Source organism: Hoplias malabaricus, chromosome 18 (genome assembly GCF_029633855.1).
Source record: "Hoplias malabaricus isolate fHopMal1 chromosome 18, fHopMal1.hap1, whole genome shotgun sequence".
NCBI classification, from domain to species: domain Eukaryota; kingdom Metazoa; phylum Chordata; class Actinopteri; order Characiformes; family Erythrinidae; genus Hoplias; species Hoplias malabaricus.
The window spans coordinates 1,090,994-1,107,838 of record NC_089817.1 but is presented as its reverse complement, the minus strand read 5'-3'; the positions used below and the strand labels follow the sequence as shown (position 1 = coordinate 1,107,838).

Sequence of the window (16,845 nt, the reverse complement as noted above, 5' to 3'; positions counted from 1 at the left end):
CTGCTGCTCTCCCTCAGTCAGAGAGAGTGGGAGAAACAACTCCTACACAGGAAAAGTGCTTCTCATTTGTCGTAAATCATTGTATCATTACCACTGAGAAGAGCTGTCAGCATTTACAATGGCTTTGCTTGATGTGAATCGGGGCATAGCCATGGGTGGACCTGGTCCCCCTCAAACTGGACTAAGGCCCACGCAGTCAGACACATCAGTATTCCTCCTAAATCCAACCGTCCCCTATTTCCAGCCACTGACGTATATGGGGCAGTGCCGCTCTCTCTCTTTGCCAATCGCATTGGGTAAAACAATAAAACATAAGATCAAGCCTTAGTAGGGCATTTAAACACCAGTCTCGCAAGAAATCACACATCTAAACAATATGTAAGTGTCTCTAACAGTGTTGTAATTCTTTGTGTGTAAAACTGCATGTGGAACACAACACATTTCCATTTCGCGACGGATATTTCCCTCAGTGTAAAAGTTAGCTTAGCGGTTAGCTTCCTTTTCTCTGAGGGGAAAATCTACCGCCATTTTAATTCTTACATGTAGAGTACGGATACCAACACAGGACAAACGTCATCTCATTGTGAACCTCTCAAAACCACTGAATGTGGTAGAAACGGTCTCGTTTGACTGTCACAAGCAGGGGAGGTGGCCGAAGTTAGGGGGCGCTAATAATCTTAGCAGTATTAGCATCTACTTAAACAAAAACGTCTTTATATAAAAACATATATACTGTCATAGTCAAATAGGTCTTGTCTCCTGAAAAACGTTTATTTGAGTGAGTAAAGTTCCTAAGATTCCTGATATTTCATTTTCAAGTGGCTGGAACTTGGGGACCCTACGCTAGCTAATTCCCAGAATCCCAGGAGGTGACAAGAGCACAGGGGGAAAAAGATGCTGTCACTGCTGTTTGTGAACTGTGTAAAACACCCCCCAAGGTTAATGCAGGTTTAAAACCAGACCCCATTCTGTATTATTATTTCAGAAAGTTGGCTACCCCACACCAGAACATAATATACCAAATACTACTCCGATTAAAGCACATTTATATAAGGCAGACTGCTGTCAGATGAAGAAAACCGTCACTCGTTTTTATTTTTCGAGACAAGCCGCAAAAACAAACAAATGAAGCTGTTACGTATATACCGTAACTTACGGTAACTGCGCTTTACTAAACCACAATACAGGAGGCCAGAAATGGGTAGCCAATCAAACGGCAGAAGGGGCGGGGCTTCCCTCAAAACGGGTGGGACACGAAAGCGCGGACCGTTACCCTGTGCGATGACGTAGTACCGCTGCTGCACGCATGTGATCAGGCAGAAAAAAGAGAGACAGCGAGACAGAGGAGAGGGTGCCATCGCTTCAGCGGTGTTTCCCAGAGCCAGGGCCTCGGTAAGGTCATTAAATCCGAGTTCGAGACGGGGTTTATCGGGCACTTCTGTCTCGTCAGGGGAGACCTTTAACGGACTGGTGGGGATGTGTGTTTGTGTGTGTCCTGTCGGCCCCGTAACGTTAGAGGATGTACAGACCATAATAATGCACACATATAGAGCGGTAATGTCACAGACAAGAGCCGGAGCTTCATGTAGCAGCAGGAACGGTTCTGTGTGTGGTGTGTGTTTTATCTCCGGGGCTGGAAGACTAAAGGACTTTAATGCATCACAGTGATAGGTATGAGTTGTCTCCAATCTGGGTTCCCACTCGAATGGACCGTTCCACCTTAAATTGTGTTACAACTGAGGTATGTTTTGCTGTTTCATATTAGACCACGCACCTTAAAGAGACCGCAGGGAGTGCTGCAGCTAGAGTTTGACATTCCACCTTAAATATTGGACTCGGCTCAGTGTGAATATGTATTTGCCCGCATTTTCATCATATTTTTCTTTCCACCTTAAAATGTGCCCCGGTGTCTTACAGTCTGGGGCTGAATGTTAAAGACCCCCCTCCAGGTGAAGATCTGTGCCTTGTTCAAAAGTGGTCTCATTCAGCAAGATTCAGACAGTCAGGGTTTGTGATGTAGCAAACCTAAGGAACCAATCCTGTCAGCTTGTAGGATGGACTAATTGCATATTCATAGATCTGCACCTACTGAAGAAAGGTGTATGACGGTGTAGAGCTAGAGCTGAGACAATTAGGGTAGCGTTTTGGAGATTTTAAGGGATTTAATAAATTACCACTAGGGTGTTCTTCTATTAAATACTATTTAAATTTTATAATGTATTATTTATTCATTCATTGTCTGTAACCCTTATCCAGTTCAGGGCAGCGGTGGGTTCGGAGTCTACCCGGAATCACTGGGCACAAGGCAGGAACACACCCTGGAGGGGGCACCAGTCCTTCACAAGATGACATACACTCACACCTACGGACACTTTTGAGTCTCCAATCCACCGACCAACGTGTGTTTTTGGAGTGTGGGAGGAAACCGGAGCACCCGGAGGAAACCCACACAGACACAGGGAGAACACACCACACTCCTCACAGACAGTCACCCGGAGGAAACCCATGCAGACACAGAGAGAACACACCACACTCCTCACAGACAGTCACCCGGAGGAAACCCATGCAGACACAGAGAGAACACACCACACTCCTCACAGTCACCCGGAGGAAACCCACACAGACACAGGGAGAACACACCACACTCCTCACAGACAGTCACCCGGAGGAAACCCACACAGACACAGGGAGAACACACCACACTCCTCACAGACAGTCACCCGGAGGAAACCCACGCAGACACAGGGAGAACACACCACACTCCTCACAGACAGTCACCCGGAGGAAACCCACGCAGACACAGGGAGAACACACCACACTCCTCACAGACAGTCACCCGGAGGAAACCCACGCAGACACAGGGAGAACACACCACACTCCACACAGACACAGGGAGAACACACCACACTCCTCACAGACAGTCACCCGGAGGAAACCCACACAGACACAGGGAGAACACACCACACTCCTCACAGACAGTCACCCGGAGGAAACCCATGCAGACACAGAGAGAACACACCACACTCCTCACAGACAGTCACCCGGAGGAAACCCACGCAGACACAGGGAGAACACACCACACTCCTCACAGACAGTCACCCGGAGGAAACCCACGCAGACACAGGGAGAACACACCACACTCCTCACAGACAGTCACCCGGAGGAAACCCACGCAGACACAGGGAGAACACACCACACTCCACACAGACACAGGGAGAACACACCACACTCCTCACAGACAGTCACCCGGAGGAAAGCCACGCAGACACAGGGAGAACACACCACACTCCTCACAGACAGTCACCCGGAGGAAACCCACGCAGACACAGAGAGAACACACCACACTCCTCACAGACAGTCACCCGGAGGAAACCCACGCAGACACAGAGAGAACACACCACACTCCTCACAGACAGTCACCTGGAGGAAACCCACGCAGACACAGAGAGAACACACCACACTCCTCACAGACTGTCACCCGGAGGAAACCCACGCAGACACAGGGAGAACACTATAATGTATTAATTTTTTTGTAAAGACATTAAACACCCACCTGAAATGCAGTTCTAATTTTACACGTCTAACAATTTCATAACAATGTTATTGAAGATTTCAGCTTGGTTATAAAGCTAATGAAAAAACAGTCAGCCACAAGTGAAGGGAATAACACTGATCTGGTTACAGTGCAGGCAGTGAGTGAATGGTCAGTTCCTGAAGACCTGGATGAGCGTAAGGATCTGAAGAGCCAAACTGTAATGGTCATTATGCTTTGGTCAGATCATCTCCAGAAAGGCAGGTCTCGTGATGTGTTCCCAGTGCAGTGGTTAGTACCTGCCAAAAGCGGTCCAAGGAAGACAAGCAGTGAAAAGTTGAGCTGATAATAACACGGCCAGGGAGTGTAGGGACAAGGAGGAAGGAGGTCATTGTAATGTTTGTAATGGTATGTAGGGTGAGATCTGAGACGATATATATACGTGTCATATATACACGTGAACCTGCTCTGACAGGGCGCTGAGTGTGGAGTATGCAGGTGATGTGACTGTTTACTTCACAGGGGCCTCTGCGTCAGCGGTGGAAACTGCCTGTTTCTGGCTACACACTTTGTAACAAGGGCGGTGCCTGTCTGTTTCCCAAATCCACCCAGATCTGAGTGAGCACAGTCAGGAGAAGTCATTTGCCTGTGGCTTAGAGAGAGAGAGAGAGAGAGAGAGGGAGAGAGAGAGAGAGAGAGACACAGAGAGAGAGAGAGACACAGAGAGAGAGAGAGAGAGAGAGAGAGAGAGAGGGAGAGAGAGAGAGAGAGAGAGAGAGAGAGGGAGAGAGAGAGAGAGAGGGGGAGAGAGAGACACAGAGAGAGAGAGAGAGAGGGAGAGAGAGAGAGACACACAGAGAGAGAGAGACACAGAGAGAGAGAGGGAGAGAGAGAGGGAGAGAGAGAGAGAGAGAGAGGAAGAGAGAGAGAGAGACACAGAGGGAGAGAGAGGGAGAGAGAGAGGAAGAGAGAGAGAGAGAGACACAGAGAGAGAGAGAGAGGAAGAGAGAGAGACGGAGAGAGAGAGAGAGAGAGAGAGAGGAAGAGAGAGAGAGGTTTGGGAGTGTGGGAGGTTGTATTGCAGGTTTATAGCTGCTTCTCATTTACATTTTACCTGTAGCACATGCTCTTGTTTTGTTCTTGTTTGGCCGTTAGTCCAGTGCGCCGCTCCCTGTTTTGCTCTTGCCGGACTCGAAGGGGGGACTCGAACCCTGGCCTGCTGGGTGAAGGCCAGTGCTGTTCCTCCCACCTCTCAGCCATGAAAGAGCTGTGTTACCGATGCGAGCTCAAGCTTTGTTTGCCCTACAGATGCCAAGATGAAGCGAAGATGATCAGCAGCAGCAGCGATGGCTCCCCCAAGTTTGAGAGGAGGAGGAGGAGGAGGGTGCCAGAGACGTTTCACCTCCTGACGGCTGTGGTGGTCTGGCTGGTGACCGGGACCACCATTTCCAGCTTAAACAAATGGATCTTCGCCGTCCACAACTTCCGATACCCCCTGCTCCTCTCTGCTCTCCACATGCTGACGGCTATAGTGGTGGACTACGGCCTGATAAAGTGCTGGTTTGTGCGGCGAACGGGACTGGACGAACGCGACCTCACGTCCAGCGCCAAGTGCAAAGTGTTCCTGCTGAGCCTCACCTTCTGCGCCAGCATAGCGTTCGGAAACGTGGGCCTGAACTACGTGCAGCTCTCCTTCGCCCAGATGATCTACACCACCACGCCCATCTTCACCCTGGCCATCTCCTCCTTGGTCCTGGGCAAGCAGCACCACATCCTCAAGTATACGGCCATGATGCCCATCTGCCTCGGGGCGTCCTTCAGCATCATGGGCGAGGTCCAGTTTGATCAGACGGGCTGCCTGTTCGTCGTCGCCGCCACTATGCTGCGTGGCGTTAAAAGCATCCAGCAGAGTGAGTATGCAAATCTAAATTCCATAACGTCAACAGGTGTGGCGGCTCTGGCCATACATTCAGTGTGAGGTATGTATTTTCAGTATGACATTTATATCGTAAGATATTTCGCCATTGTACGAATGGTGTTTTCTTTGTAGTTTAGAGGCTGAGGTGTGTCTGTAAGTGTTAGTGTTAATGCGGTAGGTTTTATACCGAACTGTGGCTTTAAAGTTTACAGTGTAGAGTGTGTGAGTGTGGAGGACGCGTCCCGCTGGAAAATACCAGCCACCGTGTCCAGGAATGGAAATATTTCCTGTAAACGACAGCCGCTGACCTCACTCTTCAAACTAAAACAGCTTCACCGTGGTTACGTCCCACACCACTGTTTGCGTTGCTAGGGAACTTCTCTTCAGTCGAACAGCGCCGGCGTCTTCTCTAAACACAGGCTTTATTTTTAACAAGGTTTTAATCCTCAGACACTCTGCTCATTTTTAGCTCTGAGAGACTACACCGGGGCGTCACTGCTGGTTGGAGTCCTCTGCTCTGTGCTGGAGTCTGTTTTAGTGTCGTGTTATTGTTGTTATTTAGGAATGGACAGTAATTCAATATCGATATTTATCACAATATATAAATGTTTCAGTACATTGTTTACAGCGTCTGTCACTGACTGACGGTCACTAGGGGGCGCTGTCTTCAGTTCAGCACTCGATTTTAAAGTAAGTTTAAAAACATGAATGTTGACGAAGCCCAGAGGTTGTTGTTTGATGATGATGTCATGGCTCCTGTTTGTTTTGGGCAGTTCTTCTGTGGCTTTTATGTTGTTTATGTCGTTATTATATCATAATTAGATATAGAAATTTGGAAATGTATCTTGATTTGGACGTACGTTTGGCTCGTATCGTCCGGCTCTACTGTGATGGACACATTAATATATATTAATTACACATATGTAGGGCATGATGATGGATGTTTTCGGTATTTTACAAAACAAACAACTTCAGGGATCAGAGCCAGATTCGGGCCGAGTGTAAACAACAACAACAACAACAACAACCAAATTCTCTTCTAAAATATCTTCCTAAGCGTTTTAATCCGTTTGCTTCTTTTGTTGCTCTTTTTTTTGCTTGTTTTTCTGCTCATTTTAAAAGGGAACATTGTTTGTGAGGTGCATTTTTCCCTTTAAAACTTTACCTTTAAATTTCTAGGAAAGTTAAATACCCTGTTACACTCCTGTATTGGAAATTAAGGCCAAATCTAATTTAATGCATGTGTCCTCTCCTCCTCTCGCTGTCAGCTGAGTTCCATTATTTTACGTCATGTTTGGAGCGCTTCAGCTGTCTCTGAATCAGAACTAGGTTTGTACAGAACGGCAGGTCAGTGGAGAACAGTGGAGGCTAATTCTCCACTTCAGCACCTAATAAAGCACTTTTATTGGCCTTCTACAAGTTACATAACAGAGAAAATCTCCGAAGACCAAGAGTACGGGAGAGGATTATCACTCTGCCCTGACCCCATTGACACGTGATTATAAACGTCCGGAGGGCCGAGGGAACAGAATATTATTGTACAACAGCTGCAGTAAAAAACACAGGCCGTGGCGATGGGTTCAAGGAAAATACCAGGCGCTGAGATGTAACCCATCACTAACGTTTAGAGAGAAATAGCTCATTGTAGGTCACAGGAACCAAGTGTCTCCGTGTCCAGCCGTGACCCGTCTGAGGCATTAGCTGTGTGTTAACCACACTGTGGACGTCTGGTTCCATTCAACACCACTGTGAAGAGTTTCACACCAAACCTATCCACGTCTAATGGTTTATTGACGCAGAACCTTGTTTAAAGGCCGGTGTGACACGGTGGGTGTAGTAACCAGTGCGGAGTGTTTCCTGACGAGGTGTGGACATTTACTGCAGATGGAGAGATCATCTGGAACCAAGAGTCTGAAGAAATATTAAGATTCCTCTCCCTGAAGGTTCAGTTCATTCACCTCGACCCCCCCACGGCTTTAGAAACGACCAGAAATAGTCCCCTGGGTCACTGTGGGGGTGTCATGCTTCAGGGAGGTCTATTTAAAGATGGACCTCCTGGAGTTCTGGGGGTCAGTGAGGGGGGGTTAACTATGTGTGACATCATTACTGTAAAACGCAAGTGACCTCTGTGTGGCTCCTGGAGAGGAAGAGTGTGTCAGAGATAGTTTTTTTTTTGCCCAGTACTGAGTCTTTTTAATATGAAAATGAATATTAATAATCTGATGTTTCTGTTTATAACACAGCTGTGTTCAGGTACATTACATACACACATTTCTTTAAAATGAAGGTTTAATCAGGAGTTTGGTCCTCTTTTGTTGCCGTACTAGCTTCTACGCGCCTGGAAAGGCTTCACACTAGATATTGGAATATTTGCTGTGAGGATTTGATGCCATTCAGCCACATAAACATTACTGAACTAATAATAATAATAATAATATAACTGTACGTAATTTCAAGCCTGTTGCCTTAAATTCACATTTAAAAGCTTGCTGATTAATGCTGTATAGTGATTATACACACTTCCTCCCCCTTATCAGTGTGTGTGTGTGTGTGTGTTTCCCAGGTATTTTGCTACAAGAGGAGAAGATCCACTCTGTGTTCCTGCTCTATCTGATGGCGATCCCAAGTTTCTGCATCCTGGCGGTGGCAGCGCTGGTTCTGGAGAACTGGGCCGGGCTGCAGTCTCCTCTGCACTACGACCGGCAGCTGTGGGGATTCGTGCTGCTGAGCTGCCTGGGCTCGGTGCTGTATAACCTGGCCAGCTGCTGCGTCATCAGCCTCACCTCCGCCGTCACACTGCACATCCTGGGGAACCTCAATGTGGTGGGGAACCTGCTGCTGTCCCAGCTGCTGTTCGAGAGCCAGCTGTCGGCCCTCAGCTGCGCAGGAGCAGCCCTCACCCTCTCCGGCCTGGTCATCTACCAGAACTCGGAGCTTATCGGAGACTTCCTGGACTCTCGGAGAACCAGACCAGCCAGCCGGGACATCAAAAACAGAACCCCAATCAGGGAGGGGGAACCGGAGCCAGGAACTGCTTCTGAATGGTCCTCAGAACCAGAGCCACCACTCGATCAGTCTTTAGATCTGTCCTCAGAGGACTGGTGCTCCGAAGAGCCCTGGACAGAACTCTGTGACGACCTAGAACCGTACCAAGATCTCGAACCTTCTTCAGAAACCTCTCTGGGCCGAGAACCATCTTTAGGAACCTCTTCAAAACTGACGGACCTACAACTGTCTTTAGAAAACTCCTCAGACCAGGAACGATCTCCAGAACTGTGCCACGACGAAGTGCCATCTCCAGAAATATCTCAGACATTGTGTGACAATCTAGAACCCTGCCCAGAAACACTTTCAAAAGACCTAGAACCAGGTCCAAACCTGTGCCACAAACTAGAAACCCCTCCAGGACTAGAACAAAGCCCAGAACTATCTCAGAATGACCTAGAACCATCTCCAGAACTGTATAGCGATCTCAAAACATCCACAGACTCACAACTGAGTCCTGAAACATCTCCAGAAGAGCCACAAATCCTAGAACCGTGTACAAACATATCTGATGACCTAGAACCACGTTCAGAAAAGAACAGTGACCCAGAAACAACTTCAGAAATGCACCAAGATCTAGAACTCAGCACAAATACATATCTTGAACTCTACAATAACCTAGAACAGTCTTCAGAAATTTCACAACTGCAACAAGACCTCAAACCGCGTCCAGAAACTTCCCCAGAATGGAATCAAACACCTGAAGCACCACCAGAACTATGTCATATTCTGGAACAATCCCTAAAACTATACTGTGACCTCAAACCCTCTGTAGGAACATCGCCAGAACCGTACCCTGGTCTAGAACCTTCTCCAGAAGCATCTAAAGAACGGTATCACAGATCTGAAACTTCTCTGGAACTGCACCAAGACGTAGAACCGTGCCCTGACGCATGTTCAGAGCAGCAGCACAACCTTCAGTCATTAATGAGATCATCTCCAGAACAGTGTAGTGACCTAGAAGCACCTTCAGAACCATCTCCAGATGACCTAGCACTAGAACCATCTCCTGAGAGCACACAGTTGAGACAGTGGACTGAGGAGAGTGAAGGAATGGACTGAAAATTGGAGACAGGAGGAGGGAGTTTGGGAACAGTCACAGGTTTGATCTGGAGGGGTTCCTAAGGTTCTAAAGGGTTCTAGTTGGTGGTACCTCCTCACTGTGCCAATGTTAAACGGTGTCAGTCAAGGCCAAGCGTGGACTCTGGGACTGTGACTGATTTTAATAAATGCCTTTGGAAAGCCGCAGTTTTCTTTCACCTTTTGGTTTTTATCTGACCTCCATTTCTCTGACGCACACACACTGTCCACTGTGACTGGACCGGCTGCCGGACCGGCTCTGAACCTGCGGCTTAAAAAGATGAGGGAGGACTTTCCAAGCACTTTGTGAAACACCCCACAGCGGGTGGAAAGGAAGAACGGCGGGAGCAGTGTTTTTAAAAAGCAGTATTTATTTTTAGTGTCTGATCGCTCCACAGACTCATGGGGCTTTTTTATAGGCAGCTTTTCAGCACGGAGCCGAGGGCGCTGCGTTTGTTCTGGCTTTGTTTTTTGGTCTTGTTTACGTTACATTTATGTTTACATTGATTAATACGGAAGCCCTTTGCTGCCAGTTTGAGCAGAAACATACGGCCACCACCTCCTTCTGTTTTTAGAAAAGCAGCGCGTCAAAATGGAGAGATACATCATTATTTTGAAGAAAAGGACTTTATTTTCTTAAAATATTTATCAGTATCTTGATTCTTTTTATGTCCAGACACGACTTACTTGGTCAGAAAAATTTAATCATGTTTTATTTTCTAAAAATTAGTGCCCTGCCCAAATAAAGGCTCTGTATCCTGTCAGAAGACCTTTGGGTGGCCACAGTGCGTCACTCCCCACTGCACTGTACATGCATTTCCTGACCCAACCCTCCTATTACACCCAGGAGCGGGACCAGAAGCACTCAAGTGCGCCCCCGAGTGGCTGGGCACAGTTAGTGGAATGGGTAGAGTTTATAATCTTTAGTCAAAATGTAAATAAATACTTGGAGACACTAATGCAGTATTCTGAGAGACTGATCACTATTTTGATGCGCTGCCTTTTTTTGAAACAGAAAGATTTAAACCGGTCCTGTCTCCTCTCTCTGAGACGGACGTGAGCTTCTGTGAACCACAGCCTGCTGAGAAACTGGAACTTAATATCATTCGGTGGAGTTCACTGTGGCGACACGCAGCGAGGGACGTGAGAGGGTCTCTCTTCGTCTCACACTGACTCTCGCGTGAGACCAGAAGCTGAAAAAGACTTTGGGACATGACCTCGTGTCTCCAACATGGTGATGACATCAGAGGACACAGTGTCTTTGATGCAGAGCACTGAGTAGCAGCCAGGCCTTCGTAACCTTTAATGTGAGCTCATTAAGGGCCTTTTAGTGTTAATTATACATTATTAATGTAACATTATATTAAGATTAATTTTGGAACATTGCGATTGAACAAACAAAAATACGTAAATAAACAAACGCTGACAAAAACTAATCCATTTAAAAAGCAACGTGGAAATGGAGATACAAGGTTTAGTCCCAACAGAGATGACGTAACGTGTTCGGAGCCTGTACCGATGCCGCTGTGCTGTTGTGGTGTGTGAATAACTTTCGTGTTGGAGTTTATTTATAGAGGACGGGGCGGTCTCAGTGGATTCAGACATTAATGGACACTTTAATGTTGTCCTTAAACCACTGCTAAAAAAAGATGCTGGTACGTCTTATAATCCCTCTCTGAAACTTTATCATTAGATTGATCTCTCTCTCTCTCTCTCTCTCTCTCTCTCTCTCTCTCTCTCTCTCTCTCTCTCACACACACACACACACACACCTCTCTGTTCTTACTCCTCAGTCTTTTCCCTCAGTCTTTCTCTTTTTTTCTTCCTTATGTCTCACTTATTTCTCATTTTCCCTCTACTGCTCTCCTCTGACTCACAGTTTTCATTCTCTCAGCCTCGTTCTCAACTTGTTTTCTCGCTGTTTCTCTAATAGCACAAGAGTCGTTATTGTCTCAGTGGAAAATTGAAGGTTTCTCTGAGTCTCTCTCTTCACTGGAGGAGTTGTTTGTTCGTTAGTTTCCCAGTTACAGGACGGTGATGTTGAGGCCCTGGGGACTTTCCTCTTGTGGTTCTTTGACGGGAAACCTGACTTTTAGCAGAAACAGGCCTCAGTGAGTGTGTCCAGAGCAGCGCGTCAAAATGGAGAGATACATCATTATTTTGAAGAAAAAGACTTTATTTTCTTAAAATATTTATCAGTATCTTGTTTCTTTTTATGTCCAGACACGAGTTACTTGGTCAGAATAATTACTTTAGTAATAAGTGGACAATTTCACACACACACAAACACACATCTGTGGACAGTTTCTCACACTCACCCAGTGGGTCCTAACACAAATACATCTAATGTTAATATCACTGGGACATTGACGCTATTTTAAGGCAAGGTTTCCCTCTAAAGGACACCTCTCTAATGGAGGTCATAAGCTCTGGTCTCTGTTTAAATGCGTTCACTGTTGCCATCTGCTGGATGGACAATAGAAGTACACCTGATGTTTTATATAACGTGTTATTTGATGTGGACTGGTTTTGGATGCACATTCTGAAAAGCATGTTTGTAAACAGGAGAGTGGGTGTGGTTTATCGAAGGCTGATATTTGCATGGCTACGTTTTGGAAGAACATTTAAAGGTGTTTCTAATCTTGGTCCTTCAACTCGCTCTGCGCCGTACTTTTACTAAAGAAAGAGCTGTATCTATTCTTAGCTTTACCCTCTAGCGGTCACCTGTCCATCAAAAGCACACTGAGCACAAAAAGCCCCCAAGGGCAAAGCAATACTGAGTCCAGCTTATTGTCCTCCGCGCTTAGCCCCCAGTGTGTGTTTAATGACCTGCAGAACACCACCGTCCTTCAGCAGCTTGTGTACACACTGATTTGTTAGTGAAATGAGGGGGAAAACAGGGCGATACCTGGCAACCGTCACCTGACGTTCAGTGTATAATGAAGTCACTCAGGTCCAGGTGAATTAAAGTGGACTCGGGTCAGTGGTGTGTGTGTTAAGAGTTAAATACCTCAGTCATATTCATGACCTTTTAAATAAACAGTGCTTGGGTGAAGTAATCAATGACCTGCTGAATCCTGTGTCACTTTTCTGTCTTTAAACCAGACAAACCCCAACAAACCCGAACCTAGGGGAGATGTGCTAGGAGTGGGAGGCTGTCTGGACGTTTCTAGAGAGTTCTCTCAAATTCTCTGGGTTCAGTTGACATTGAGGGCCTTTATTTTGGAAAGAGGAGTGTGATGTAATGTGTAAAAACTGTTATTCTGTGATGTCACACCAACCGTCCCACGTTTTTACTGATGTTCGTCATGAGCAGGTTTGGGCTCTGCTTTCTGAATGAAGCCCAGTCACTTAAAATGAAACTAGGGCCTGAGGCCTGACCCATTGTTTAGCTGTAGCTGTGAAACTAGCTTTTTACCTTAAACATGATTTAAAAAGTGTTTTATGGCAAAACGGTTCCTAAAGAAGACTTATTTGCCATTGTTTTATGTATATATTTATATTTATATAAAAAACATAAAACTGAGTTGCTCTAGACTTTAATTTTATTCTCTGCCACAGTTTTATGCCGAAAGAGGTGAAGTTCCCATTTAATTCCCTTCATTTGAGAGGAAACGTCTGGAATCAAACTTCTGGATTTTAATTGAAATTTTGAAACTTTGGTGGACCTCCACTTTAAGGTTTGATTCAGTGAAAGTGGGGTTGAAGCTAAAAGGTGCGTTGGTGGGACACTGAACTAAACTGTGCCAATCGGTCGTGTCTTTTAAGTTGCGAAGCTGACTGCAGCGACCGTGGTTTGGAGTGTTTCACCAGAGAGAGAGAGAGAGAGAGAGAGAGAGAGGGAGACTAAGGGGGGTTTATTGGAGACCTTTCTCCGGTGAGTTAGAGCACAAAATTGCACTGAATGTCATTGGACAAGCAGCTGCCTTTTACCTGATGAAATGGCCGTTCTGTGCTGGGTTTCCCATGTCACTACGATGTTGGATGTAAATAATAATTATTTAAAAATATTTATGTATTTTACAATCATGAAGAGGCAGGTTTAATAAACCGGTTCCAGAATGTCTATCGTCTCCTGTGTTCTCTTACTCTCACGCTCACACACACACACACACACACACACTTAATCACTCATAACTTATAAAGTTTCACCTCATTGCGCACTCCCTTTCAGAGCAGGCGATGGTCCAGCCGTGTCCGCTGAGGGACGGCCGTACGATCAGGGACAGTGTTTGGGTAAATCCCATTTATGTTCTTTCTGATTGATACAGCCCACTGTTAAATGCTATTAAGTTGTTTCTGTGTGATTTTATCACTATCTTCAAACAGTGTGACGTGTTTGCCACCTGTGCTACTCATAGGGTGGCCGCTCTCTTAACCTTAAAAAGGAGGACATGACACCAGGATATCGGGAGAATAAACCCCTTCTAAAGATTGCCTGGTGTCATTGGCTGGGCCTGCTGACCAGGGGAGCCTGTTTTCATTGCTGTTCAGCAGCTGTCTGCCTGCCTGTCCACTTCTGTGAGCTGGGGTGCTGGACAAAGGAAGCCTTTTGTTGTCGCTGGTGGCTAGCAACCTGCTGACACTGCTTCTAGTAGCTGCTGATGTCAAATATGGGAGCTTGTCTCTATCTAGAGGCCTGCGAACACTGTTGCTAGTAGCTGCTGATGTCGACCGTGGGAGCTTGTCTCTATCTAGAGGCCTGCGAATACTGCTGCTAGTAGCTTCTGATGTCAAATGTGGGAGCTTGTCTCTATCTAGAGGCCTGTGAACACTGCTGCTAGTAGCTGCTGATGTCGACTGTGGGAGCTTGTCTCTATCTAGAGGCCTGCGAACACTGCTGCTAGTAGCTGCTGATGTCGACCATGGGAGCTTGTCTCTAGTTAGAGGCCTGCGAACACTGCTGCTAGTAGCTGCTGATGTCAAATGTGGGAGCTTGTCTCTATCTAGAGGCCTGAGAATACTGCTGCTAGTAGCTGCTGATGTAGACTGTGGGAGCTTGTCTCTATCTAGAGGCCTGCGAACACTGCTGCTAGTAGCTGCTGATGTCAAATGTGGGAGCTTGTCTCTATCTAGAGGCCTGCGAATACTGCTGCTAGTAGCTGCTGATGTCAAATGTGGGTGCTTGTCTCTATCTAGAGGCCTGCAAATACTGCTGCTAGTAGCTGCTGATGTCAAATGTGGGAGCTTGTCTCTATCTAGAGGCCTGAGAATACTGCTGCTAGTAGCTGCTGATGTAGACTGTGGGAGCTTGTCTCTATCTAGAGGCCTGCGAACACTGCTGCTAGTAGCTGCTGATGTCAAATGTGGGAGCTTGTCTCTATCTAGAAGCCTGCGAATACTGCTGCTAGTAGCTGCTGATGTCAAATGTGGGAGCTTGTCTCTAGTTAGAGGCCTGCGAACACTGCTGCTAGTAGCTGCTGATGTCAAATGTGGGAGCTTGTCTCTATCTAGAGGCCTGAGAATACTGCTGCTAGTAGCTGCTGATGTCGACCATGGGAGCTTGTCTCTAGTTAGAGGCCTGCGAACACTGCTGCTAGTAGCTGCTGATGTCAAATGTGGGAGCTTGTCTCTATCTAGAGGCCTGAGAATACTGCTGCTAGTAGCTGCTGATGTAGACTGTGGGAGCTTGTCTCTATCTAGAGGTCTGCGAACACTACTGCTAGTAGCTGCTGATGTCAAATGTGGGAGCTTGTCTCTAGTTAGAGGCCTGCGAACACTGCTGCTAGTAGCTGCTGATGTCAAATGTGGGAGCTTGTCTCTATCTAGAGGCCTGCGAATACTGCTGCTAGTAGCTGCTGATGTCAAATGTGGGTGCTTGTCTCTATCTAGAGGCCTGCAAATACTGCTGCTAGTAGCTGCTGATGTTGACCGTGGGAGCTTGTCTCTATCTAGAGGTCTGCGAACACTACTCCTAGTAGCTGCTGATGTAGACTGTGGGAGCTTGTCTCTAGTTAGAGGCCTGTGAACACTGCTGCTAGTAGCTGCTGATGTCTACTGTGGGAGCTTGTCTCTAGCTAGAGGCCTGTGAACACTACTGCTAGTAGCTGCTGATGTCGACTGTGGGAGCTTGTCTCTAGTTAGAGGCCTGCGAACACTGCTGCTAGTAGCTGCTGATGTCTACTGTGGGAGCTTGTCTCTAGTTAGCTAGAGGCCTGCGAACACTGCTGCTAGTAGTTGCTGATGTCGACTGTGGGAGCTTGTCTCTAGTTAGCTAGAGGCCTGCGAACACTGCTGCTAGTAGCTGCTAATGTAGACTGTGGGAGCTTGTCTCTAGTTAGAGGCCTGTGAACACTACTGCTAGTAGCTGCTGATGTCTACTGTGGGAGCTTGTCTCTAGTTAGAGGCCTGTGAACACTACTGCTAGTAGCTGCTGATGTCTACTGTGGGAGCTTGTCTCTAGTTAGAGGCCTGCGAACACTGCTGCTGGGAACATCCACAGCTGAGGATCCACAACCTTGAACAAGGCACTGAACCCCCTAAACGCTCCCAGGCATTGGGAATGGCTGCCCCCCAGTTCTGGGTGTGTGTTCACAGCCTCTAGTGCACTCTGGTGTGTGTGTGTGTGTGTTCACTGCCACAGATGGATAAAGGATGGATTTGTTTCACCTTTCAATATAGTCTCTTAACCACGTTTCACCACAGGGTGGCGCCAAAGGCCTTAACCTTCTTGATGGAAACATAACATAATGACTATACACACAGAAACACCACACACACACACACACATACACCAATACAACAGAAAAGAAGATTAGAGCCTGATTATTTTGGACACAGTCTCAGTCTTTTTCAAAGTGCAAGGTTAAAATTCTGAATAGTAGATACATCTTAGCTTTGACATTTGAAAGAATGATGTGTGTGTGTGTGTGTCTCATTTCTTGCCACCAGAACAGAAGAGGATGTGGCCGTGTAAATAGTGGAGCTACGACTAGGCCCTGGTTTTCCTGCTTTGCCTTAATAAGGCAGGGTTTCTCTCTCTCTCTCTCTCTCTCTCTCTCTCTCTCTCTCAGTGAGAACCCCTCCCTCAACTACATGGTGCATTACATAATCATTGAACATGTACTGCTTCGAAACTAAAACATATTTGTGAGGTGTCCAAACTCTTTTGGGGGCCTGAAAGACTCCTCGAAAAATATGAAACTCTGTGTTTCCAAACATTTGTAGACACCCTTTCTAACGGATGATTTCAGCTGCTTTAAGGCGCAGAAGTTCCAGGAGCAGCTGCACATGAGCTGAATCCGCCATGTCTTATGAGGAGCAGAAAGCC

The 16,845-nt window shown here is 46.7% G+C and overlaps 1 protein-coding gene across 7 annotated transcripts; it reads left to right on the top strand.

Annotated features, from left to right (window-relative positions):
* Window positions 1-1,290: 1,290 nt before the first annotated feature.
* slc35e4 (solute carrier family 35 member E4) lies at window positions 1,291-13,607 on the top strand. Of its 7 annotated transcripts, none has more exons than XM_066651292.1 (4): window positions 1,291-1,392; window positions 2,257-2,348; window positions 4,844-5,442; window positions 8,014-13,607. In XM_066651292.1, exons 3-4 carry the CDS (start codon window positions 4,860-4,862, stop codon window positions 9,555-9,557), a joined length of 2,127 nt encoding a protein of 708 aa, XP_066507389.1. In that variant the 5' UTR covers window positions 1,291-1,392; window positions 2,257-2,348; window positions 4,844-4,859; the 3' UTR covers window positions 9,558-13,607. The 7 variants fall into 7 exon arrangements, with proteins under 7 accessions (XP_066507389.1, XP_066507388.1, XP_066507392.1 ...); XM_066651295.1 differs by having other exon boundaries at window positions 1,345-1,397; XM_066651288.1 differs by lacking the exon at window positions 1,291-1,392 and adding an exon at window positions 1,412-1,741.
* Window positions 13,608-16,845: the final 3,238 nt, after the last annotated feature.